This window comes from Homarus americanus, unplaced genomic scaffold (assembly GCF_018991925.1).
Source record: "Homarus americanus isolate GMGI-L3 unplaced genomic scaffold, GMGI_Hamer_2.0 scaffold22250, whole genome shotgun sequence".
Classification (NCBI taxonomy): Eukaryota; Metazoa; Arthropoda; class Malacostraca; order Decapoda; family Nephropidae; genus Homarus; species Homarus americanus.
The window spans coordinates 8122786-8149279 of record NW_024741189.1 but is presented as its reverse complement, the minus strand read 5'-3'; the positions used below and the strand labels follow the sequence as shown (position 1 = coordinate 8149279).

The following is a 26494-nucleotide window of genomic DNA, read 5'->3' as shown; positions in this document are numbered from 1 at the left end:
GGTGATGGTTGTGGTGGTGATGGTAGTAGTGGTGGTAGCAATGGTGGTGGTAGCTGTGATGATGATGGTAGTAGTGGTGGTAGCAATGGTGGTGGTAGCTGTGATGATGGTAGTAGTGGTGGTAGCAATGGTGGTGGTAGCTGTGATGATGATGGTAGCAATGGTGGTGGTAGCTGTGATGATGATGGTAGTAGTGGTGGTAGCAATGGTGGTGGTAGCTGTGATGATGGTAGTAGTGGTGGTAGCAATGGTGGTGGTAGCTGTGATGATGATGGTAGCAATGGTGGTGGTAGCTGTGATGATGATGGTAGTGGTGGCAGCTGTGATGATGATGGTAGTGGTGGTAGCTGTGGTGGTGATGGTAGTGGTGGTAGCTGTGATGATGGTAGTGGTGGTAGCTGTGATGATGATGGTAGTGGTGGTGTTTATAGATTAATGGGTTACAGATAGTTGTAGAAGTTGGAAATAGCTGTGGTGGTAATAGTGGTTGTTGTGGTGGTTATGGTGGTCTTACTGGAGTACTGATGGTGTTGGTAGGGATGGTTATGGTTTAGTCTTGGTGGTGGTGGTGGCAGCGTTGTGATAGTGGTGTGACAATTTCAACGATGGTGGTGTTGGCTGTAGTGGTTATAAGTGATAATGATGATAGTGGTTCAATGATGATTAGTGTTGTCACTGGTGAATATATCAGTAGCAGTTGTGGTAGCTGTAATAATAGCGGTTGTGGAGTCTGTATTATTAGTGGTAGTTGTGGTTGTTGTGGTAGTTGTGGGGATTAGGAGTGGGATGATGACGTGAAGAGCATACACACACACAACAGGAAGTCTGACGAAATAGCTATATATTCTGAACCTCCTCTCTTAAAAGAAGGCGGCGAGTAGGAGATGACGGGCTTTTCAACACACTCGAATTAATAAGAGTAAAATGTGGCCTCAATGATTATTATCATTATTATTATTAGTAGTAGTAGTAGTAGTAGTAGTAGTAGTAGTTGTTGTTGTTGTATTCGTATTAGTAGTATCCTTATCGATTTTATAATTTATTTCACTGTCTTATAAGTCCCCAAAGCCATCGCGGTATATGTAAATAATTCAGAAGAGCTGTAGGAATGATTAGACACTCAGTCCTACACCCCCAGTACACAGACTATAGTTATGCGAAATTATTAACACTGTGTTGGTAAGATATTTGGGTGAATGTTTTTTATTTCTTCGTTTTTGTGTGTGGTTAGGTTAGGTATAGGTTTGGTTAGGTTAGGTTTGGTTAGGTTAGGTTAGGTTTGGTTAGTTCTCATTGCATTTACTCATGCATTGTGTTTAACTGGTTGTTCTTATGTATAATCTCTTGGGATTTTCGAAAAATCAGAAATGTATTGAAATTATCGCAGGGAAGCAACTAACAATAAAAGGCAAAACACACACACACACACACACACACACACACACACACACACACACACACACACACACACACACCTGTAACTTTCCCACAAGATGTACCCGATGGTATTGCTGTGATTTTCCTCGAAATTGTAACACGAAAAAAATACCTTGTGTTCGAAGTATGCTTGAATGGTGTCGCTGAGTGAGCTGCAAGTGCTGAGGTTGCTGGTGCTGCTGCTGCTGAAGGTACTGGTCTCATAAAACCCCTTGTTGAGACTATCTCGTAATTCCTTGATATCTTCGTCAGCATCATCATCGTCGAATTTGATCAGTGTATCTATATCAAGACAGAATGGTCTTACGTAGTCCACCTCAGTATTCCCTATTATACACCAACTGTTTGTCTTCCTCGCAGCACGTCTCTTGGTGTTCCTCCGGCTGTGGGTCCTATAGAACGTAGAGCCGAGGCTTTGGGGATCGTTGGTGACCTTTTTGTGGCGCCTTGGTTGATACCCACCAAAGATTGCTGATCTTGCCTCCTGTAACTCCCTGCCGATGATAATTTGCTCCATGGTATTGGCCAGAGAATCAGTTTTGTAACAATGCCGATCACTTTCTCAACACTACTGGTATCCCACTCACTCTCGGGGTGAGTTAAGTATCATTGTGGTCGAAAACGTATGTGTTCACACTGGGTCAAGAATTCGTTTTGTATACGTTATGCACAACATTGAACGATTCAGAAAAAAAAACTCCGCTTAGTGTGTTCACGAGAACGACAGAGAATGAACTTATCAACAGCACGACCGACGCAGCTGACGTCTGCCTCATAACTAGTTGTAGAACTCTGGGCTCAGGAGCTCCTCAGGACGGTATCCTCCTCCATCCCTGCTACCTCATGTGCTCGCTTACTGCTGTGGAAATTTTTACAGTTTACTTTGCGATGTTGTCGTTAAAAAGAGTTTATGTATTAATTTCATTATTATTTCTTCTAATCTTCCTGAAGTATAATTATCTCGACACTCCAGTACGAAAACTGGACAATAAAGTTCATAATGTCAAAGAACAGACCAACCGCCCGAACAGTGAGCTGAAAAGTGGTGAGATGATGGAATAAAAATATTGAAGAAAAAAAATCACTACATCTTGCTTCTTGGGGTTTCTAGGCGTTGTTTTGTCCGAATAATATACTGTATTTGTATGAATGTTATTTCATATTTGATATAATTTATGAAATCATGTATATATAAAATGTGTGTGTTTGTGTGTATGTTTGTTTTCTTTAGGGATGCTATAATCATTATAATGTCTTTGAGCGGAAGTAAAACTACATTATGTTGACATTGTAAAAGTTGCTTCATTAAATAACGATACTTACCTCCCCTTGTCCACCACCTATATTACTACAACCACTATTCTGTATTTTAGTTGCGGAGACAATATTCAAGAGTGATAACCCCATCTTATCCTCTCAGTGTAAACAAACCATTAGGTCTACAAGACACCATACTTCAGATATTCTTATTGTGAACATAACTTACGTGAGTCTCCAGTAACACACAGGAACATCTCGCTTTCAAAACAAACTTTCACCTCCTTTACATCTCCAGGTTACGTATTAAGGTTCAGTTTTAACCAATCTTACTTAATTCCTTTCACTATTAGATTGTGAGTATCGAAGGCATCTGGTTACATAAGAGTATTAATACAATTTTGACCATCATTAGTAAGGGAATTAGTAAGGTTCGTTTTCTCACCATCTAATAATTATTGTCTACTGGGACCCACTTGAAGATTCGCCTTCTTCCTTATCTCATTTCATGTTTAATCACCCTAACGCTACCTGGAGGTTAGGTTAAGTTAGGTTTGGTTAGCATTAGGTTAGGTTAGTGTTTGGGTGGTTAATGTTAATTGAAATAAGCTGGGACTAATCTTCACGTGATCCGTCTTGTAATGCATTAATAGACTCCGTTTAGGTGTTTAAGTGACTTTGTTGTTCATATACACATGTACATGGAAATAAGAACAATGTGTAGAACGCCTGGTCGTCTAGCATTAATTTCTCATCATTTATACCGTATTAACGCAATATTTTCGTCATGAATTTAATCGGAGTCAATTAGTATTACCATATTAGTAATTTGCTTTAAGTTGTTATAAACGACTGAACTATTTGATAACAATTACCGTACTTAGATATTCTACAAATTCAGTATAAATTAGCAATTCATACATAAAAACTAATATCTTAATGCTACTACTACTACTAATAATATTAATATTAATAATGATAATAACAATAACATTATCATTATGGGAATTCCCGCCCTGCCCTCCACTAAACTTCGGGACTTGACATTTTATAGCCGTAATCTCCAACTCGGCTAACAAACACAGCTCCATGACGTACAGTACAGACGTTCAGTAGGCTACATATAAATACTCACGACTCGTTCAGTTTTCTTTCCCAAATAAGATACAACTAAAAATACAATTACTTTCTTGAACCGTTCGAAACTTTTTCCCACATTTTCCATTGAACAATATTTTCCCCCCACTGAATAACTTTGAGTAAAGAGACAATGATGATGTCTTTACGTAATTCATGTTTTAGGGTCCAGTGGATTTACTCTTCCGTAGCTAATATACTGTACAGTGTAGAGGGATTATTATTATTTGTAGTGTTCGTGTTACTATTGATAGCTTATGCCAAAGTTGTGTAAGGTGACAGGAATGAAGAAAGTAGATATACCTGTATATGAGATCTTGTAGATGTGGAATATCATGCATTACATCCAGAAAATGTGTGTGTGTGTGTGTGTGTGTGTGTGTGTGTGTGTGTGTGTGTGTGTGTTTTGTGTGCGTGTGTTTTGTGTGTGTGTGTGTGTGTGTGTGTGTGTGTGTGTGTGTGTGTGTGTGTGTGTGTGTGTGTGTCGTGAGGTGACGTAACGGTAGAACAATTGTGACGTACTGTCAGAGATATATAAGTTGCCAACAAGTCTTACGGTTTTGTAGAATGTAGTTTACCAGCTGCTGAAGGTCAAGTAACGAAATCAACTGTTTGTGAACGTTTTTCTTTGTCATTGTACTGAAGCACACAAGTTACATAGTCAAGTATCGTCTGTAATCTTCTGTTAATTTATTCCTTATTTTTAGTCTAGCTAACTCGCATAGCATCTTTGTTATTGCTGTGGTTGTCATGGTGGTAAACGAAGTCTTAACTGAAAACGATTTTCTTCTGATATTTGAATTAATTTCCACTGATCTTTATGACAATATTAATAAAAAAAATATCCCTCTTCGTCAAAACAATAAGATGTGTGTGTGTGTGTGTGTGTGTGAGAGAGAGAGAGAGAGAGAGAGAGAGAGAGAGAGAGAGAGAGAGAGAGAGAGAGAGAGAGAGAGAGAGAGAGAGTTTAATCGAATTTATTGTGACGTTATGTGAGTTTTCATGCTAGTGAGATGTTGATTTTGGGGGGCGACTCTCTCTCTCTCACACACATACACACAGTGACAAGTCTCCACCACAGCGTTAGTTAAAACTTGAAGCATTTGTACCTTGCCTCACAAATGGCCAGGTGAGAGTAAGGTTGAGTATAACATCAGGTGCTGTGTGTTAACCTGTGTACACTAGAATCCCAACGTAAACTGCAGACGGGTTTACGTGGGGAGGGTAAACTCTCTTTGGGGGAAGATAGGGGCAGGGTAGGGGACATTGAGGGGGGAGGGGATGGAGGTATTCTGCGGGGGATGGGGATTAACCGGAGAGGAGGAGAGAAATGGGAAGGCACTGGAGGGAAAGAGAGTGGCTGGGAAGGGGAAGATGGATGTTTGAAGAAGATGAGTAAGGGGAGGTGGGAGGTGGTAAGTATTGGAACTTGAACTAGGAGGGAGGGGAGTGAAAGTGATTGTGGAAAAAGGAGGAGGAACATGTGGAGAAGATGAGTGAGATGGAGGAGAGTTGTAAGGAGGGGAATATGGAATGGATGAGTCAGAGGGGAACGATAGATAACTGGAGGAAAAAAGAGCAAAAAAAAATAATAAAACAATGGTGAAAAGATGAGAGAGAGAGAGCTAAGATAAATGAGATAAAATAAAGAAAAAAAGATAATGAAGACGAGAGAAACAAATGGGGTCGTAAAGAAGAAAGGAGGGAGGGACACCGAAGGAAGAGGAGCAAGAAAGAACAAGAAACAAATATTTGTGGGTTAAGGAGGGGGAGAAGGAAGAAGAAAAAAAAGATTAATAATAAAAATAAAATAAAAAGGGGTAGGAAGGGGAAGTGACTCACAGGACGTATAGAACGTTGGTTCTGACACATGAGCTGGCGGAACCAATTGGAGAATGAGGCGAGCTGCAGGAGCCAATCAGGGGTTTAGTTAAAGTGCAGGAACCAATAGGAAGTGAGCTAAGGACAACTCACCGTGTCCTGAATGGCTGTTTGAGTCACAGGTAAAAGGAAAGGACTACTCCTCGTGACCATGATGAAGTATGACGTTCCTAACAATACTTATACGGCAACAAGCACTAAAATTTAGCGCTCATAAATGGAAATCTTGTGACTCTTAACAAAAATACTTATCAAATTCTAACGATGTATTAAATAAACGATAGTCGTAACATGCCCGACGAATGAAGACGAAACAGACCTTACAAGAATATGTCTATACATATCTCAGAACAGACATATCTCCTCAGATTATTCCAAATATTCCAACAAACATATTATAAAAGTAAACAACAGTCCCAACAGACAATAGACTAAACAATGTGTTTAAGAGAAAAGTGCAACACCAAAGACACAGCACAGATGAATGCAACAGACCGTATCTTCTAGCACACGGTCCAAGGTTGATGATTTAACAAGAATTTCTTAAAGTGATGAAAAATAAACAATTGACTATCATCATCATAACCAACAACCAAAACACAGGTTAAATGCACGAGACCACAGGTAGGTGGCGCACACTCTTGGCAAAACATAAACAACAACAACAGCATTAGCAATCGAGTATAAACAACATAAAAAACACATCCAAATCGGCTCTAAACACACACGAATGTACGGAAATATAACAACATTTAGCAACATCATCAAAATCAGCAACAGATATACGTGATGGCAAAAGTGCATAACTGAAACACACAACAACCCCAGCAAAACCACCAACTTGCCTTGAGGGGGAAGTGGGGGAGGGCTACACGTCACAGACACTCATTGAAGCGGACTACAAGGCTACACACAAGACCACTTCACACGAGGGATTTTAAACCCTATGAGTGGTACTTAAAGCGTCTCCGGATACTCAAGGAATTTAAAGGTTCTATTGGTGGTTAGACAGATTTGAGGAGAGTGAGGGAAGAGATGGCGCAAGGAGGAACTAGCTTGAAGATAGTGTGTGATTAATCTTGAGAGCTAAAGAGAGAATGGGGGGGGCAGGGGATCTAACCAGCAACTCGTGAAGTCAATAATAGTTCCCGGATTGCATTTTTACCTGGGTAATTTGGTCTAAAGTTCCGGAAATACGTCATAGCGTTGTACAGTATTTACCCTCTAACTTGGGGTAATTCTGGGAAGACAAATTAGAGAGAGAGAGAGAGAGAGAGAGATAATCCCAGACAAAAGGCAACCTGTCCAAATTCTCGACATGGCACTTGACTGCTCTAATAATACGCCTTCACTCACATCCTGTAGCCAGCTGTCACGGCCACTGGTCCTCTTCCACGCACTATAAGTGACTTAGACCTGCCTTTGGGACAACGTCAAGTTTGGCTTCAGTAATTACTCTACTGTCGTCCATGCAGGTAACATGGCCAGTCCAGCGTAGTTGCTATGCATTCGGGCTAACTCAATCGTATTGACACCTTGTGTGGTGATCCTCCAAGCGTTACAGGGTGGAGTAATCGTCTCCCAGGTGAGGTGGTCGATTTGGCACTTTTGCAGGTTTGTCTTAAGACTATCCTTATACCTTTTTAGTTGACCGCGAAAGTTACGTATACTGTTCGTTAGGTGACTGTAAAGTAGCTGCTTTGGCAGTCTACTGTCGTCCATGCAGGTAACATGCCCTGTCCAGCGCAGTTGTTCATGGATAATGGTAGCCTCGATGCTCCTATAGTTGGTGTCAGCAAGAATATTGGCATTTGTTCTCTTGTCTTCCCAGCCAACTTGGAGGATGGAGCGTAGACTACGTTGGTGAGTTTTCAAGTGCTTTGAGGGGTCTCCTGTATGTGACCCATGTGTCACTGCCATTTAGCAAAGTGGGGAGGACCATTGCTCGATATATGTGTAACTTTGTAGATAAATTCAGCTCCCTACAGCTGAAGACATGGTTTCAGAGTCTGCCAAATGCTTGAGATGCACATCTCATCCGATGCTGAATCTCTTCATCGATGTTCGCGTTGGTGGACACGTGGGAGCCGAGATAACGAAAGTGGGTAACATTAGAGAGGGTAGTACCGTTAAGCTGGATGGATGGTGGAGGTGAGTCTGAACCAGGGGCAGGTTGAAAGAGCATCCGAGTCTTGCGTACATTCACCTGAAGGCCGAAGTGTGCATGCGCGTCTGTGTAGGTGTTCAGGATCTCCTGTAGGTTGAGGTCGTCTGTATACTCAATGTCCACCCCACCGTCTAAATTGGCACTGATACGAGTAAGGAAGGCAGCCAAGAAAATGGAAAGAGAGTTGGTACCAGTACACACCCTTGTTTAATCCCCGTTTGGATGGAGGAAGAATTCAGACTGGGTGCCATTGTGCAGAACACTGCCGTTCATGCCATCGTGGAGTTGCCTCACAATGTCGATAAATTTTGGTGGGCAGCCAAAACGGCTGAGGATCCACCAGAGGGCTTCCCTGTTGACCAAGTCGAAGGCCTTGGTTAGGTCGATGAAAGCCATGTCCAGGTCGCGACGCTGTCCTCTGCACTTTTTCTGTATCTGGCGGACAGCAAAGATCATGTCAATGGTGCCTCGTGGTGGTTCAAAGCCACATTGAGGTTCTGGGAGGAAGTTTTCTGTCTCGGGAAGAAGTCTGTGTAGGAGGACTCTGGCGATAATCTTGCCAGCTACGGACAGCAGTTTGACCTGTCTCCCTTGTTCTTATAAATATTGACGATGGAGGCGTCTTTAAGACCTTGGGGATTTCCTCCTTTTCCCATATATTCTACAGGAGAGAGTGGAGACGGCTGGTAAGCAGAGGTCCTCCTGCTTTATACACCTCGGCTGGAATTCCATCAGGCCCTGAGGTTTTGTTATTTTTCATCTGTTTGATGGCAGTAGTTACCTCTTCCAGGGATGGAGAATAGTTGAGGTGCGCCAGCTCTGGTTTCTGAGGGACCTACTGAAGGTATTCAGGGTATCCACTTCATTGTTTCGGTTGAGTAGTGAATAGTAATGCTCTTTCCAGCACTGAAGGAGGGCTTCATCATATCTAATTATGGAGTTACCGTTGAATAGGCGGAGGGGGCTGCTCCATGAATGATTGGTCCCCCTCCGCTCATTCGATGGTAACTCCAGTTGTGCAAGTGTTGCAATGACTGGGAAGAGGGAGAGTTGCAATGGACTGCCGATAACCCAGTTTGTTGAGTTTCGTCTTAGTTGCCTGTCCATCAGGCATTGACTTCGTCCGCCGGTGTAGTTGTTTGGATTCCCATGTTGGTTACCTCTTCCGCCTATCCCGCCGTTGGGGTCTTGTTGGAGCTCTGTAAGCATGTCTGCCTGATGCGGGGCTCCACCACAGATTTTTTCGTTCGAGGTTTACTCCCGTAGCCTTATACCTACCAAGGTTAATCCGCAAGGCAGCGGGGCAATGGTTGGTAGGCGCCAGGACGTGTCCACATGCCAGTTGGCTCACTACTACTACGAGATCCCCTTCTGGTCTAGCCTGGGCCCACGAGGCACCCGGTTACCGTGTGTTACCACGAGGGGGCACAGCAGGTGTCTTGATGATGAAGAAGCTCTGTACTGGCAGGAGAAGACTTATGCTAGTTGCTTCCCTGTCCGCCACTAGAGCTAGCCAGCGGAGGTAACTGAAAGCGAGAGGAAGCCAGCAGTACTTGCACCTTAACACTATCGTAATGCTGCCACACTAGACGTATTTCACCACTCTGTGTTAGCATACACACACACACACACACACACACACACACATATATATATATATATATATATATATATATATATATATATATATATATATATATATATATATATATATATATATATATATATATATATATATATGTATGCGCGTGCGCGCACACACAAAATATGCACTCATGTACACACATACAAACCAAAAAGGATTATCCCCACATCCTCAATATGCACCTGAACAGAAAGCACCTAGAATTATCAGACATCAGACGACATTCACGCGCAGGGTAACTTCAAGCGCGCAAATACGTACACGGGCTGGTGCTTCCTCGAAAACACATGTACACCAACGACTTTGGAAATCCCAGGGAGCAATAAATAATTTGTTCTGGTAAGGGAGAGAGGACCACATCCTCTCTCCCTTACCATTCTTTCTCGCCATCCCTCCCTCCCTCCTTCACATACCGTCCCCACCATGAATATACTCCCCACACCCCCAAAACCTTGAACCTTGCAACTCGACCGATTTTCGGCTCAAACATTTGTGAGGGAACAACTCTACCTGTGCTTCTCTGAGAGGGCAAAATTATTGTGCTGCATCAATCAGTTATTTTTACATCGACAGGCAGGCAGGTACGCACGTGATAGAAGATACAGATACCCTTATTTCAAAAGAATATCACTCGCTACGTAATTCCCGATATATTTGTAATAAATATCAAAGTATTCTGCTCTGCAAAATTATGTAAACCGAATCGTAATCAACACGGCTAAGTCAACTATTGGTTCATTTGAAGATTAGACACACCTGATGATTTAAACACCCAAACGCTACATTGACGATAGGTTAGGTCAGGTCACGTCAGGTTAGGGTATTGAATCATTAATAAAGTATGCTTGGGTGTATTATCATCAGGTGATCCAATACCTTTACTAGAGATACAAATCAAGCTCGTATTAGCATTGTTAACCAAGAGCGACATAAGGTTAATATTTTAGGCTTAAAGAAAGGGGCCAGTAAGTGTCTACCGTGACAAATTGGATTAACACTCCTGGTTTGTATGGCGTCCTGATGAGTCCGATAACGTAAAGTAAACTTGTGGCAATTACAGGCGACTGGATCCTCACGCAACGTAATTCATTCACACGCATATATACGCATAGTATGTAAGGGCGATGATATATCCTCCATTATTTTACACATTTACGGGAGATCAAGACATGTCAAAAACACACGAACAGTTTAGAAGATAACTAAAATTGCCATCTTCACTTTATGGATTGTTTTGAGGAAGATCATAAAAAGACATCACAGTATGTGTCTAAATAAAAAAAGGTTTGATATTACTCTAGTTATTCCATAATCAACCATTGGACGATTTTCTTTGATGGTATATATCACAGAAAACGGGTCTTTCGTTGCTATTAGAATTTCGTGGAAATTTGCAATGTTAACAAACAATCACGTGCATGGATATTTCTAATGATCGAGCAAAACAAGTCAGACCAGGAAAAAAAAAACACCCTAAGAAATGTCATTCATATAAACTTAACACGGCAATATAAATCCTCACTTCTTTTATCTGCATCGATGTAACCTTGACAGTTGTTGTGTCTTCCTCTGCTGCAACATTATCCAGGTCTACCAGTACGATCACCTGTGGAGATTCGGACACGTTCGGTGTCATTGAGGAATCGACGACACTATGAGCCCCTTCGTCTTGTTTATTGGCAGCGTCAAAGCGCTTTTTCTTTCGAGATACACAGGAACCCATACACTCGAAGCCATGCAGTGTGGCACTTCCATCCACCACAGGCTGACCCTCAAGTCGGACTGAGTAGCGATGCAGCTAGGGCGGCATGGTGAGTCAGAGGGCCGAAGCTACGCCTCGTTTCTTGTTAATGATTATATTAATAACTCTGATGTTGGCGGTGTAGGGGCGTAACGTATATTGTTGCTAGGAAAAGTTATCCAGGGATTTTTCAAGCTGTATCACCTAAAAATTCACGGTAAAGAATAATAAACGCGAGGATAGTCTCTCACGTAGGATAGTCTCTCACGCTATGGAAGCATATTATGCACATGCGTGGTATTCATACAGGTTGTCCCATGCAGTTCTAATTACATTCAAACTCTCCCATGCACACTTACATATACTGCCCTCAAGAGATTTGAACACAAACACAAATACTGTTGCGAACTTCCCAATCAAACGTATAGTGTTCTCGTGTTTACATTTCCTTTAAGTTTAAATTTATTATATTAGTCTCTGTTTGTCCTCGAAATTGTGATATGTATATTATATAGCATTAATTATGGAACAGAGAGAACGTGAAAACTGAAAGGTTACTTGAACACCCATTATTATTATCATTATTATTATCATTGGTGTTCTTGGTTGTAGTAGTATCCCGCTACATAGTCATATATGTATACCGTTCATCTTAACGTCAAGACTTTCCCGTAAAGACAAGGATAGAAGGGTGCGCGGGGCTGATCAACCACCACCTCACCACCAACGCAGATCAATAAGTGAATCAACTCCGTCCCACTACTGTCCACTTGCCATTTGAGGGATATAGCAAAATAAATCAATGTGGTAATTTTTGTGTATGTGTGTGCGCGCGCATGGGTTCAAGTATCTGTGTTAGATGCAAGTGTGTTTTTCTTTGTATATGTAAGTGTCTTTCTACGTAGTATGTGTTTTTATAATCGTACGTTCCTCATTTCAATTTCCTTTAGCCTCTGAAGATATTTCCTTGGTAAAGTAAAGTACAGCAACGGAGTGCAATAAATGTTTCATTTTAACATAAAATTGTAAGTAAACAACTTATTCAGAAACTAAATTATAATGTTACTAGTGGTTGAAAAAAACTGACGTTTTTGCCAATTAGGGATGACTCTGTTTTATTGCTACAACTTATTGAAACTGAATTCATATATGATTTTTTTGTTTCATTTAAGACGTCGTTTACAATTATAAGAGAGCCAAATTATATTTCAAGTAGATTAGGTAAGGTTGTGTTAAATTTTGTAGGATCATCTATGACCACTCAGAAGTTTCAAAAAATATAATGTAGAGAAGTTATTGATATTCGCAATTATCCCTATTTAGACACACACACACACGGGAAGCACTACAACTCCACTGTTCAGGATACTGGTCTTGGTTCTGGATTCTCAGAAGTTCACGCGTTATTATGTTTCCAAATAACTGCTGGCGTGAAGCCCCGCTTAACTGGCTCACTTTAGTTGAGTAACTTTACCAAAACTGGATGAATAGAAGGAAAATAACGTACGGACTTCTAAGATTATGAGTCATGGCCGTTATCTGCAGGTGACATAGCCAAGTCGACATTGACAACTCCCACACGCGAACTAGGAGGGTATGAAGACTTGTATCACATTCCCTTCATGTGACTCTTGGCAATCACCAACAAGCTGCCGGAAATCAAGATCAAATAACTTAGCAAACACAACCAAGAATGATTCACTGCTATGCCACCCTTGGACCCTCGTTTGTCTCCAAGTGACTCAGATCCGTCCTCTAAGGTGCAATATCGGAAGAAATCATTCATGCTTGAGATGAGAACAAGATTTAACTGTGGTGTTTAGATGTGGTGCGGAGTGTGAGGAATGCACGAGTGTAGGTAACCTGACGACTGACCCTAGTACTATACTCTGTACCTTGTCGCCATGTTTCCTCCAGATTCATCATTCTTACATTATGGGTTATTGATGTTACTGATCATGCACTGGTTGGTTAACTATATCTTGTTCCATAGTTTTAAGTGTTATAGATCTTATAATAATAATAAAAGGACTGACGAACAACCTTTTTATTTGTTTCCACGAAAATTAGTGTGAAAGAAATGAAATATGTACTGTATATTGTTGCGTCAGAAGAATGCATAAACGTAAAGATGTTAACTGGATATAAACAACTAGATGGATAAAAAACAAAAACCCGAAGAAAGAAAAATGACTTATAAGGTGTCCAGGAAATTAAACTTCTCCAAATATACTGATAAATCAACCAAACCTAAACCTCAGGTCTTAAAATCGTTAGTGTTGGTTCTTCCGTTTAGATTACTGCCATAAATTATTTAGTCCAGTAGTGTCTGCTCTGAGTTTACACCACTGTACACCTCCAGTAGGCATGTAATCCCCTATTCCTTTATTTTCAGTAATTGTTCTCTTTCTCTGATACTTAGTTTGTGTTCTAAGCATTAAAGCGAAAATAACAATAAACATGTTAAATACTTTTCAATAATAAGGCGGCTTTCCTTTACATATTTACCCAAAATATTTTTTTTAATTTATTCTATTAACAAATTCTTCTTGAACAGTACCATCATATAACATTGGCCCCGGAAGTATTATGTAATATATATGTAGTATAATTACTCCAAATTATTTCAAGGAAATGGCAGTAGTAACGGCCTTTGAAAACACAGTAGCCACGAGAATAAGTGTTAGTGTTGAGAACTGCTGCTGAGCCACGATGTGGTGGGCCTCCTGTAGTATAGTCGTGCAGTTAATTATATAATAACGCAGTCTACACTCTGGTACTTGTGTCTCGTATCAAACATTTATCGGCAATTACAGATACATTTAAGCGGAGATGTGCGCGTGTAACACTCGGTAAAAAAGGTAACTTTACAATTCTTGTGCGAAACAAAATTACATCACGAACGAAGGTTTTTGATAAAGGCCCATGAGGCACACTGTTATTCACCAATCATAATGCAACGAACTAATAATATATTTTGAATGAAATAACTAAATTAGGCCTACCATAATAGGTGGGGAATGTCTCACAATCACGCCTACCAATCCTAGCGAGACAACAGGATTGTTCACTTCCAAATTCATCGGACCCCTCCTGACAGATATTTTGTTTACCTAGGGTCATACAATCAATACCTCAACCCACCAGGATTCGAACCCACGGCCCACGAGCGTCATGCCAGCGTACAGTATATATGTGTTTGCATCAGCATGCGCAGCTTCGTGAGTAATATATTCATGCGTGATTTTAGGTGACCATATGCATATACAGTATGTGTCTAAGTATATTTACAAATTCGTACTGAGCTTATACACACACACACTGATATATATATATATATATATATATATATATATATATATATATATATATATATATATATATATATATATATATATATATATATGTATATGTATATATAATATGTATGTGTGAACTGATTATATAAATGCATGCGTGAATTATATGTGCGTCAATTCATGCTTCCTTTAACATGCTCATCGGGCCTGACCCATCTTACCTTTGACACAGTCTTGGCGGCTAGTGAACTAGTAGATCCTTCACCACTTTCCTCGACCTCAGGAGTACTACTCCCAAACTCGGTCATAGCCATTGGCTCCTCCTGTACGTTGGGTGTTGGCGTCCTGGGAGGGGTGGGTGGGAACAGTAGGCTGGTGGTGGACGGTCTGGCACCTGAGCCTATAGTCAACATCCTGAAGCTTTGGCACAATCCACAGTCGAGAAATAGTGGAACGGGAATGTTGACGCCTTCCTTATCCCCACCCGAGGTTAAGGTCCCCTGCTGGTGGTGAGGAGAGGCTTCACGGTACAGAGGAGGTCGCACTCCACTTGGCGATTTGCAATATTTATCAACGTAACTCGAGAGCCCGACCACTTCAACCTAGACTATCTGCGTCGAGGTGAAGCGGTGAGTTAGCTGTTTGTGTCTACAAATTTGGTCATTTTATTTACTATGAATTGGCCTGTAGGGAAGAAGATTTACTCAGTTGTCGTCTGATAAACACTGTATTATTTATAAACAAATGGTCACCAAGGCGTCCCGCTTGCAACTCCCCCTCCCCTTCTGGTTTGTTTACATGAGCCAGGTTGTTTAACCTGCCTGACGCTCTGCACTCTAGGAACATCCCGCGTGTGTGTGTGTGTGGCGAGGCGTTCTTCCATAGTAAATGTGTAACCCATAATTTGTACTCATTAACCCTTGACCTTCCTCTGTTTCATCCATCCCAGTTTCCTGAACGCACCCACCCTCACTACATCCTGGCTTGTCCCTAAACCTCCTCCCTCAGGTTCCTAGCCGTCACCCTTTATGGCCAAATATCCCTCCTCCTTCAAACAACGGGGCATTTGACATTATAAAGGGATCTATCACACTTTGCCATGAACAGATGAACCTGTACAGGGAATCCTCCTAATGTGCATCAATCCTCCCTTCACTACATATAACTTGCTAACATAACCAAAGGCCACTAAGGCACTTGAGTCCATATATTAACTAAGTCAAAGAAGGCAACCATGAACTTCACATGCTTATTTGTTGGGCGCTGTAATACTTTCCCTCAAGTCGGTGTTCTTAGCCCCCATTCTCTTCATGAATATTGTCTACCAGCTGCCATTAAAAGATTATCAATCCCTGACTTGTTCTCGACAGATTGTGTACACAAGACTGCTCTTTGAATACAAGTACGACTGGGAGTAAATTGACAACTCGGCGTCTGGACGGACTACCTGTAAACTTTGTAGAACTCTCATACCTCCTCCAATACATCCTGGTATGTCCCCAAATCACCCCCTACAGGTCTCCATCTGTTCCCATCACGTCTTCCCTTTATGACCATATACAGTAACCTTCCACCTACAGGCAGGTTTTTTTTCATGATCAGGCGCCTTTGTGACAAACGGATGAAGCTGCAGGTAGAATCCTTCATTCAGTACATGTAACTCGCTAACTCAACCAATGGCCCATCGTTATCCGAGGGGCTGGATGTACATTTTACCACCAGATCTTGCCCCTTTTAATGTACACTCGTCCCTCTTCACTGCCCTCTGTTTGTTAATTATAATTTCCCTATATCTCACGTTGTCTTTTATCTTCTATACTCTGATTACTAACCGGGAATTTTAACGCTATAGTACTTAATCCTCTTTCTCTCATCTTCAACTGACCTCATCACCCCACCTGCCTCCCTTCCCACCCCCGGAAGCAGGTGCGCGTGTGTGATCATGGTGTCCGCCCTCCACCTTCACTGGACCATGACACAAACACCACCAGGAGCCTCCGCTTCCTCAGCGACGCATTTCCGACCACACATCACATATGGGGGAGGTGATGCTCGTGTTACGGTTAAGGTAACCTGGGTGGCAGTGACTGACGCAGACTCATGTAGGTTACGAAACGAGTGTCATGTGCTAAGCAGTGTAGAGTTACGACGGTGTAACAAGTGACGGTGTTGATTATAAGTACTAGTAACGCACCTGCGTTTCCACAGATCCTTGACCTCGTTACGGATGATGGTTGTTACGGTAGCTGTGGGAGTTACCTCAAAAGGTTCCTAATATTTAGACTTTCTCGCCACTCTCCTCCTGTTTTACCTAAATTACTTCATCATTAAGTAATGTATAATAATGTTATTTAAGGAGTAGCGTGCAAATTGTACATGAATATAAACTTTTCTCAGGTCATGAGGCGATATATTTGTGTAAATGTACATAATATTCATTATATTCAATACAAAAATAATATGTTAGCATATAATTGATGTTCTGCGGTGTTCTACCTTGATCGACACGGCACGTAGACATTATGGTAACTTCGCATTGACACTCGAGCTAGCTGTTGTGGAGAAGCACCTGACGACCTGTGGTGTAATGCTCGCCTCGCAAGCAAGAGGACCCAGGTTTGATCCCCGGGCAGGGTGAAACTATGGGCAAGTTTCTTTACGCCATTTACCTCTGTCTACCCAGCGATTGGAAACCTGGATGTATGATTTTCGGATCGTGTTCCAGGGTAATGGTTAGCCAGTGCGGTTGACGAGTTGTCCGGTCTTCTCGGACTATTCCTTGACACTGGATCATGCAGTTCGTTAACACAGGGAGTGGTTTTTGTGTTGGCGACAGCTTCTACACCTTAAACAAATTCACGCCTCGGTAGCCGGCCATCCTCGATCTCGAGGGGCATCCATAAAAAAGAGAAGCTCACGATCGGCTGTTCATTCCACTCTATAGTATTTACCAAAAAGTAAAACAATGAGTACAAATTTCACTTAGAATTTCTGTACCTCAGTTGTTTTAAGTTCATTATATTCCTAAATATATCTGCTGCCTTTACTCAATTTTTTTATCCATTCTTACACTTCTAATCAAAATCAGCATCAAATTACTTAAATTAATTTAATTTTGAGGATGAGTTAGTGGACAACACTGTTATTGATAAACTCCAATAAGGCAGTTTTAACCACTCTGCCTGAGCGTCTCTTTAACTGAGGGGACACAGAAGACACGTGTCGTCCTTGAGCAATTGACTATCATATTAGTCAGGACTCTGTTGAGGCGGTGAAGATGAGATGCCATATATAAGTTGGTTACATAACGCGGCATCACGCTCCTCAGACACTTCGGTTCTCTCGACAATCACATGATCTTCTTTGTACTAGCTGGCCCATAACCCATCGAAGTTTCTATTCTACTCTACTAGGAATGAGGTTACGTTATAGTCATGAATAACACACTGATTATTATACTAACTTTCTTACTTATTTACTATTATGATCTCAATATCTTCGTAATTTACCGAGATCGACCGTGATGACCCAGGAGTTCACGGCCAGTAAAGCAGCTCAGCCCAGAGCGAAAGAACACCTCGACTTCTTTACAGCACATAAATTAAACAAGTTTGTCAACATTTTATCTTCTACACACAAACAACAATGAGGTATCAGAATTTCGTGGTTTTTCGTGTACATAAACAAATCCTTCAAAGTTTTAAGTGTAAATAAACTTACTAATTACAAGTTTCATGTCAATAAGGCCGTTAATTACGCAACAAATCTACCCGTATCTGGACTTTAGAGAATTGTCATTAAGTATAATTTAGAGCAGGTGATATTTAAAGGGACCAAAGTTGCGGTACTGGACTACGAATGAGTCACAAATTAGACACAGTATAACAGGGTTGTGGCAGGAAGTGAAGGCCCCACACACTCGCCCATAGGAACTCCACCTCCCTCCCAGGCTGACTCAGGTGTCATGTGTGTCTCTATTGTTATTTTGTTGACGTCAGAAAAGAAAAGCTATTTAGAAATCTGTTGTCTTATCTGAAAGATGTAATGCTGGAGTGAGTCAGAGAGAGAGAGAGAGAGAGGGGGGGGGGGTGACGCCCAAGGAGTGGTGTTTTGGGAGGCTGTAATAGGAATGGTGGCTTTATTATACTCGACGAAGATACCTTTTCCTTATCCTGAAAATTATCTCCCAAGCTTATTCACCTGATGATTAAGAACCTGAACACTCCCTGGAGGGTTTGGTTAAGTTAGGTTAGCGATAGAGAATTTAATCATCTGGTGAAATAAACTAGGGTGTATAATGTCCATGTGATACCAACTTTCTTTAAGAGTTCGTGTTTTTTTCCCTAAACTAAGCCATTTAATGTAATTTAATACTATTATATGTGCAGGTATGTGCGAGTTCTAGGTCGGGGTGTTTATTCTGTAGAAGCAGGCACGTTTATCGTATGTGAGAGAAGCTTCGTCTGTTTACACCTTCACCTTACTGTACATCTCCCTGCCCCAGTCTCAGTTCTTATTTTCTCAACAAAAAACTCATCAATGTGGGTCCTTCATGATGATTATCATGATATATGTTGCTAAAAGAATCACTTTCAGTCAGAATTAACAAACATTATTATTATTATTATTATTGTTATTATTACACCTGTACTATCTCTTTAGTATTCTAATAAATGTCTCTAAAACTGAACTTTGGAATATTCATGACAATATCTTGGCGTCATGTGCAAACGTCATGACAATTATAGCATATAAACGTAAACACAAACAACACACGAATATAACAATAAAAACGGGATACAAGACTATTATATTAAGCAACGTTTAATACGCAAGGTGAATCCTAGGACATGTTTGTAAATACTAATAGTGAGAAGTGTGTGTGTGTGTGTGTGTGTGTGTGTGTGGTGAGAAGAGTGTAGCGAGAACAGTGTGTGGTGAGGGAAGCCAGGACATACATACCAACTTTCGATTAGATTATATGAGCGAATATTGAGTCCCTCCCTCCCACTCTCTTGCCCCTCCGTCCCTCTATCTGTCTCTCCATCCCTCCCTCTACTCTTTAAATTACTGAACGCTATCCTTTTACCTCGAAGCTATATATCTAACCACTAATAATTCTGACTACTTAGTGTTTTCAACTTAAACTCGATACACAAACAAACACTTTCCACAACACCTCTACACTGTTGCTAAAAAATGTTCATTATTATTTACATATTTACACTTCAATAAATAAATTTTGCACTACACTGAGTTTATATATATATATATATATATATATATATATATATATATATATATATATATATATATATATATAAACATGTATATCGAAATTAGTTCCTGGTAAACATCCGTGTGTTGACCTTAATTATCGAACTTAGTCAGTGTTGTGAACATACCACAAGCTGCACCATGATGTCTTTGTGTATCACTGTCAGTTCAAGACAAGGGAGCACCAGCACACGGTACCTTGCTCATGCCTCAGAGTTACGCGTATTAATAGTGCGCTCTTGCGGGGATCACGGTATATACTGATGCTGGCTGGTTACCTCAGGTGCCGGCTCTCGCTTTATCTCGCTGGTTTACCTGTGCTCCATTTGAAACAGTTTCATTTTGATAGAAACTTCTTTTGAGGTTAAATCATAATGAAATTTCGTGTGAAGAAGAGAGAGAAGGAGTCAATAAGGGGAATAGCGGTTAGTCTCGGTAAAATGTGGGTTCCTTACACCTCACAACCTCCACCAATGGCAACGTTAAACCCCACTTACGTCACCCTGGATTTTCTAATGCCAGTGACTGTCACCAGCATCCCCTCTGACTTACGGTCAGGAACTCTTTATTTTAATACATTTAATATTAGGAATACACTGGTGAGCACATCCTCGTAGCGGTGGGCACATCAACTACGACCGTGTTCCTGCTGGCTGAGGAAATGACAGCTCAGGGGACCGTCCAAGCGGGTGTGTTCGTATCCCTGTCCGAGACTTTGTGAGTTGTTTGTCTGAGTGTACAATTCCCTCTGGCAGACTTTATCATCGTGTGTGTTGTGTGTTGAACTTTTATGACAACTTTTGGACAGAAAAAGTTTAATGAAAAAAAATGGAAAGTATATTTTCAGCAATAATGTTTGTTGTATGGCAGAGGGAAATGATTATTATACCAACTACAGGTTCAATAGTAGTAGTAGTAGTAGTAGTTGTTGTTGTTGTTGTTATTTTTGTTCTAACTGCTCTTGTATTTGTAGTACCATGGTAGTATTAACAGTAATAATGGATATAATTTCACCGATAACACTCTCCTGGCTGTCTATAAAACAAATGAAAACAGTTTGTTTATGAATAGTATATCATATGTTGGATTCATCTTCACGTTTATACCCGTAATTGTTATTATATGAGTGTGCAATACGCTCAAGTGAGTGTAAATATTTACCATACTCCGCCGTGCCCTTGGGAGCAAATCTAGCGCTACAAAGTTTTTTTTGTGTTGATGTTTTCATAAATCATCGTCACTTTTGGTTCATGGATTTGACAAATTATGTGGGCTAACTAATGTTCCTTATGTACGATGCTAGCTGGAATTATATAGGAAACTAACACACACACACACACACACACACACGCGCGCGCGCGCTGTTCTTCATAACGTTCCCATTAGAGGGACACCTACAAGAATTACTATTATAGAACACACCAGGACACTTGCTACAAAATACTTCAAAATTTCTTACATAGCCATGGGAGAAATGAAGAAACATGAGTAGAAGAAAAGTAGGGAAGTAAGAAAAGGGGAATGAGATGGGAACGTGTGGGGAAGAAGGATGAGGAAGGTGATGGTGAAGAGGAGGAAGAAAGGAATGTAAAACTGAGGAGGAAGAGAAGGTTGGAGAGTAGAGAAGAAGGAAGAGGAGGAGGGTGGAGAGTTGAGGAGGTAGATTGGGACTTGAGGGGGAGTTTTAGTTTAACAAATTTATTGACAGCTTGGAGTACAGTTTGCCTATTCTGAGTAATTCAGTCAGGTCTTGACACTGAGGGTGGTATCACTTCTTACTGCCACGCAGGACAGAGGTTCATACACAAAGAAATGGATCATATTCATTAGCAGTATATATAGGTCAGAGTCATGTGGGTGATGTCACTGTTCACTGCCATGCAGGACAGTGGTTCTAATACATTGGACGTCATATTCTAATTGAAGACTAATCAGTGTGGGCTAGCAAATTTTGGATAAACAGCAAAAATGTCCTCGAGCACCCCTGATTCAATGTAGTAATTACAGAGTCATGATACAATAAGCCAGGTGGCCTGAAGTCTTTGACAGTGTCACATTCAGTAATATAGTGTTCAAGTGTATGCTTTAAAGGTTTATCACAAAGTTTACATGTCGAGTGTTCCTGTATGGGTACAGCGTTACTAACTTGGCAGATGTGACTGTATCCTAGCCTAATTCTGGCCACATCTATATCACATTGTCGAGTTCTGTCCTTATGCTGGCCATACCGGTACCTCTTGTCACAAAATTTGTCATATTTACTAATGTTACAGCTGCCAGGTCTCTCTGCATTTCTCAGTTCTTCTAGATCAGAGTGGGAGGGATGAGAGTGAGACTGAGTGGGAGGTGGACGGAAAGACGTGCTGATGCACCAATAACCGGCTCTTGTTTGTTCCTTTAGGATATTCTCAGAAGGCTGCAGTTCACCTGGGCCCCCATATCTGATAAGCCCCAATCTGACTAGGTCCTAATCTTAATAGGCCTTAGTTCTACTTGCTTTCAGGTCTTATAGGCCACAGTTCTACTTGGTTTCAGTCCTAACAGGCTCCAGTTCTTACAAATACAACCTTATCAAAATACATCTCGAATAGATCATGACCTATTTTAAACTATCCTGGTCTTTGAGATTAATTAAAATGTCGAAGATGTTCGTGACTTTAATCCACGTATACTCATTATACGTCGACACTACCGGGGGAACACCCCACAAGCAGCTGTCATTGTTAAATGGAAGGGGAGGGAGTGCTCAACCACTGTTGAGGCCCACCCAGTCCTCCCTCCACTGTATGCAGAACCCTATCATCCCGAGCCTGCTTTTTGTGTTATCTGCTCCCATTGGGGTCACACCTTCACCGCCTGCTGCCGTCGTGATCGTCCCAGATGTCGTTTCTGTTCGAGTAACCATCACTCCTCCGTCTGTGCCCAGAAAATCAAAGACCACCTCAATGGGGGTGGTGTGGGCTATTTTGTTGACCCTAGGTGCTGTAATTGTGGTGGTTGACACAATGCTGACTAACGGCAATGCCCCAAACGCCCGTCTGTCCTAGAAGAAAAGCCTCCCGAAGGTTGCGTCATCCGCAACCTCTCCCCCAGTCTACTGGGCCGCCTCCCTCTGCACCCCTACCTCTGTCTCAAGCAACGTCTCCTTCTTCAACAACACCTGCCAACCTCTCGACGTCCCCCTTGATGCCGACACTACCGACGTACACGCCATCACAATCACACTAAAAGGTATGTCCCTCAATATTGCCTATGCCTTTGTGCCTCCCTCCACCTCTACTGTACCTATCCTACCACAACATATCACCTCCACCCCTACCCTCCTTGTGGGGGACCTCAATGCCCGACACCCCAGTCTCTGCTCCCAAGGGCCCCGCCCAATCTCCCGGGGTAACTCCTGACTTTCTTACCTACAAACCACTGATGACCCTGTTACCAACACCTCTTCCCTCCCTGACCAAATATCCCTCCTCCTAGAGACAGGACTGGCACTTTAATTTATTTGGGACCTGCCACGCTTTGCCATAAACAGATGAATTGTACCGGGAGTTTTCCCTCCACACACTCATTACCGTGTCACTTTATGTAACTTGCGGACAAAACCCATGACCCTCAGGCTTTTGCGCCCTTAATGCAGGAGACATGAAGGCAAGCATGAATTACGCATGCTTTCCAGTTGAGCGCTGTAAACACCTTTGCGCTTCATCTTGCACAGGATGCAAGGGGTGCCCAATAAACTAGCCCCCTGGGGGGAAAAATAAAAAAAACATATATATAAAAATTAAAATTGGAACCTATATGGTACGAGACCCACAAGGGTTGGGAAATATTCCTAATAGTTAGGTTAGACTGAGTTAGGTTAGGGGCTCCTATTCGGATTGGTGACTTTTAGACAAGTTATCAAATCTTTTGGCTTTGTTAAACTTGGCAGAATCTGGCACAATTAAACACGTTGGAGGTCTGTTTAAGCACCTTGTTTATTTTCTGTATATGCACATTGTACTTATTTTCTTTGAAATCACTTGTTTCTTAGAACAGTGATTTACCCCAAGTGTTTTTTAAATTTTTTTTTTTGCTCGTGGAACACTATTACAAGATCATACGATTATACACACAAATGAACTTACCATACATAATATTTGGTGTAATGTTGAAATAATACAATAACGTTATTCAGTTCTGGACAATTTGAAGTTAACATTTAAACCTTTTCCCGTAGTTTTGCTTTAGAATGATCTCCCGAATTATTGTTACTTAAAGTACACTTCTACCTTCTATGTGTTGCTATATCTGGCAGTAAGAAGGTTAAGAACGTTATATACTCACTGTGTGTGGGAAGCGAAGAGCGCCTGCTATTCATGGCCATAAAAGGTGACATAATTATAAACAAAATCATAGAGAAGACGAAACCTTGATTAAAATACGATGACGTGTGTTAAATATTTTATAATAAAAAAAAATATTCACCGCACACAACATATTTTAATGCGATTATTGTGTAATTTAGCTCAAAAATGAAAAGTAACAAACAGCTGAGTAAAAAAAAAGAAGCAGAACAAACAAAAAACAGACAATCTTGATAAACAAGGATAATAAACAGCGCTGAAGCAAAAAATAAAATCTCTCAAAAACCACAGAGTAATAAACAAAGGCAAAACAAATCGGCAAAATTGAAGAGAGAGACATGGATCGTGAAGTTAGATAATAGTAAAACAGACTTGATTACTAAAACAAAAGGGACATTGTTGGCAAATATGGACAATAACTACTGTAGGTTTGAAGCAAATATAAATGCCAAAAATCTTATCACAAATGGAATGAGACACTGAGACACTGCAACATTGTACAAAGCGCAACAAAACTCCGTAAAACTGCTCAGCACACCTTAGACACACTGCCAACATAGATAGCAAAATAATCAACGAAGACACATCCCGGTCACCTTCACATCTTCAACACTCGGCTGCTCACGTGATCGTACATTAAGATTCCACCACATGACTGGAGACGTGAGAACGCATTTAATCGATAACCTCTGATTCAGACTAAAACTGAGTGTACAAAAAAAAAAAACCCACTGAGGCTCTACATGAACTAGATGCGTTCGTTTGCTACTCCTCCAGTCAAGGGTGATGTTAGGGAAAGAAGCTGTGAGTATCGGGAGAGGTATTGTCTTTACCTTCTGCTTGGTGGCCTCGTCAGGGAGACCCACGGCTGAGAGCAAGTCGGTCAGGCATAACACCCTCGCCCCTAGACGCTGCAGGGAGGGGATGCATAAGTGTCAATAAAAATACGAAGAGAGAGAGAGAAGGATGAACTATGATAACGGCACAGAGCATCGGAGAACTTGTAACTGGAAATAGGAAGGAGAGAAATAAAATATACACAGTAAATTTAAGATTATACAAGAAATGGCAAAGAGAGAAGATTAATATGCTAAGAAAATATATCGGACGGGCAAGGGGCGACCTAATCGAAAAGTACAAACATCTCAGAGGGCACTATTCTGTCGAAAGTACATACCTGGAGCTGGCGGACGCTCGCCCCACAAGGGGTCACAGCTCAAGGTTGAAGAAGCCACAGTTCAGAAAACAGTGAGGGCAAACTTTTTCGGAGTGAGAATTGTAAACTCTTGGAACAATCTGTCAGAGAGAGTTGTGACGGCAACGAATGTGAGCTCTTTCAAGACCAGATTCGACCAACACTGGAGCAGGTTTCGATATATTCAGGAGCCAGTTCATGCATAGTACTTGCCAACAGTGCGTAACAGAGACGTGACCGACCGCCCAAGCGGCTAACGAGTCGAGTGGCGAGGAGAATAAAAGTAAATAGGATAAATGATAAGAAAATCACGAAAGTATATCAATAAACTGCAGAATGGTTCGATAATTGATAGTTAAGTAGGAGGAAAACGAGGGAAGAGGAAAGGATAAGATGGAAAATAAAGGATGTGATAAAAAAGGGAGAGGGTAACTGACATTCTTTTCAAGTGATACTCCGAAGAAATTAAACTCCATTTAGCAAGATCACCTTCACAAAATTATAGTTATTGGTCAAACGGGCCCCAGTTCTAATAGACCCCATACACACCTAACCATTGGGATTAGGAACCATTAGGACTGGAACTCATTAGGACGAACTCATTAGGCAAGATTTGCTTTGGGCCTGTTAAGAGTAGGGTCCGTCTATTTTACCAGTCTCAAAATCAACATCATAGAGGAACCAGGATTGAAAAGAACGCCTTTAGGTTGTATTTAATAATTAATCGGAGAAATTCAAGGTGTTATCTTAGGATTTCAAGAGCTATTGTAATAATAAGACTCGCCAAGGATACGAAAAGAGCAAACGTAAAATTTTCTCTCGTCAGAGTGTGAGGAGCTGCAACAAGACGACAATCATATAAGTCTGAGATAATTATCATAACGTTAAAGACACCCATAGTATAGCCAGTGTGGCGATAATAGACATAGTGGAAGAAATCGACGATGGATCACGAAGCCGTAAGATTGAACTTGAAATTAATCTTTTTTATTTCTCCATAATGACACAAAGCGAGCAACAACAACAATATTGATATGGTTGAGCTTAGTGCTGCTATTCTCTGACGGCCAGACGTTGGGGGGATGAAGGAGAACGTATTCATCTTGTGCTCT

The 26494-nt window shown here is 41.2% G+C and overlaps 1 protein-coding gene across 2 annotated transcripts in view; it reads right to left on the bottom strand.

Moving 5' to 3' along the window:
* LOC121875623 overlaps positions 1–26494 on the bottom strand; it is a 111130-nt gene that overhangs the window by 16068 nt on the left and 68568 nt on the right. Inside the window, exon 4 of one of the 2 annotated variants that reach the window (XM_042380218.1) lies at positions 25021–25098. The exons of the other annotated variant lie outside the window; for it this stretch is intronic. Coding sequence (XP_042236152.1) covers positions 25021–25098 — 78 coding nt within the window. The remainder of the gene's footprint in view (positions 1–25020; positions 25099–26494) is intronic. 2 annotated transcript variants of the gene reach the window in all.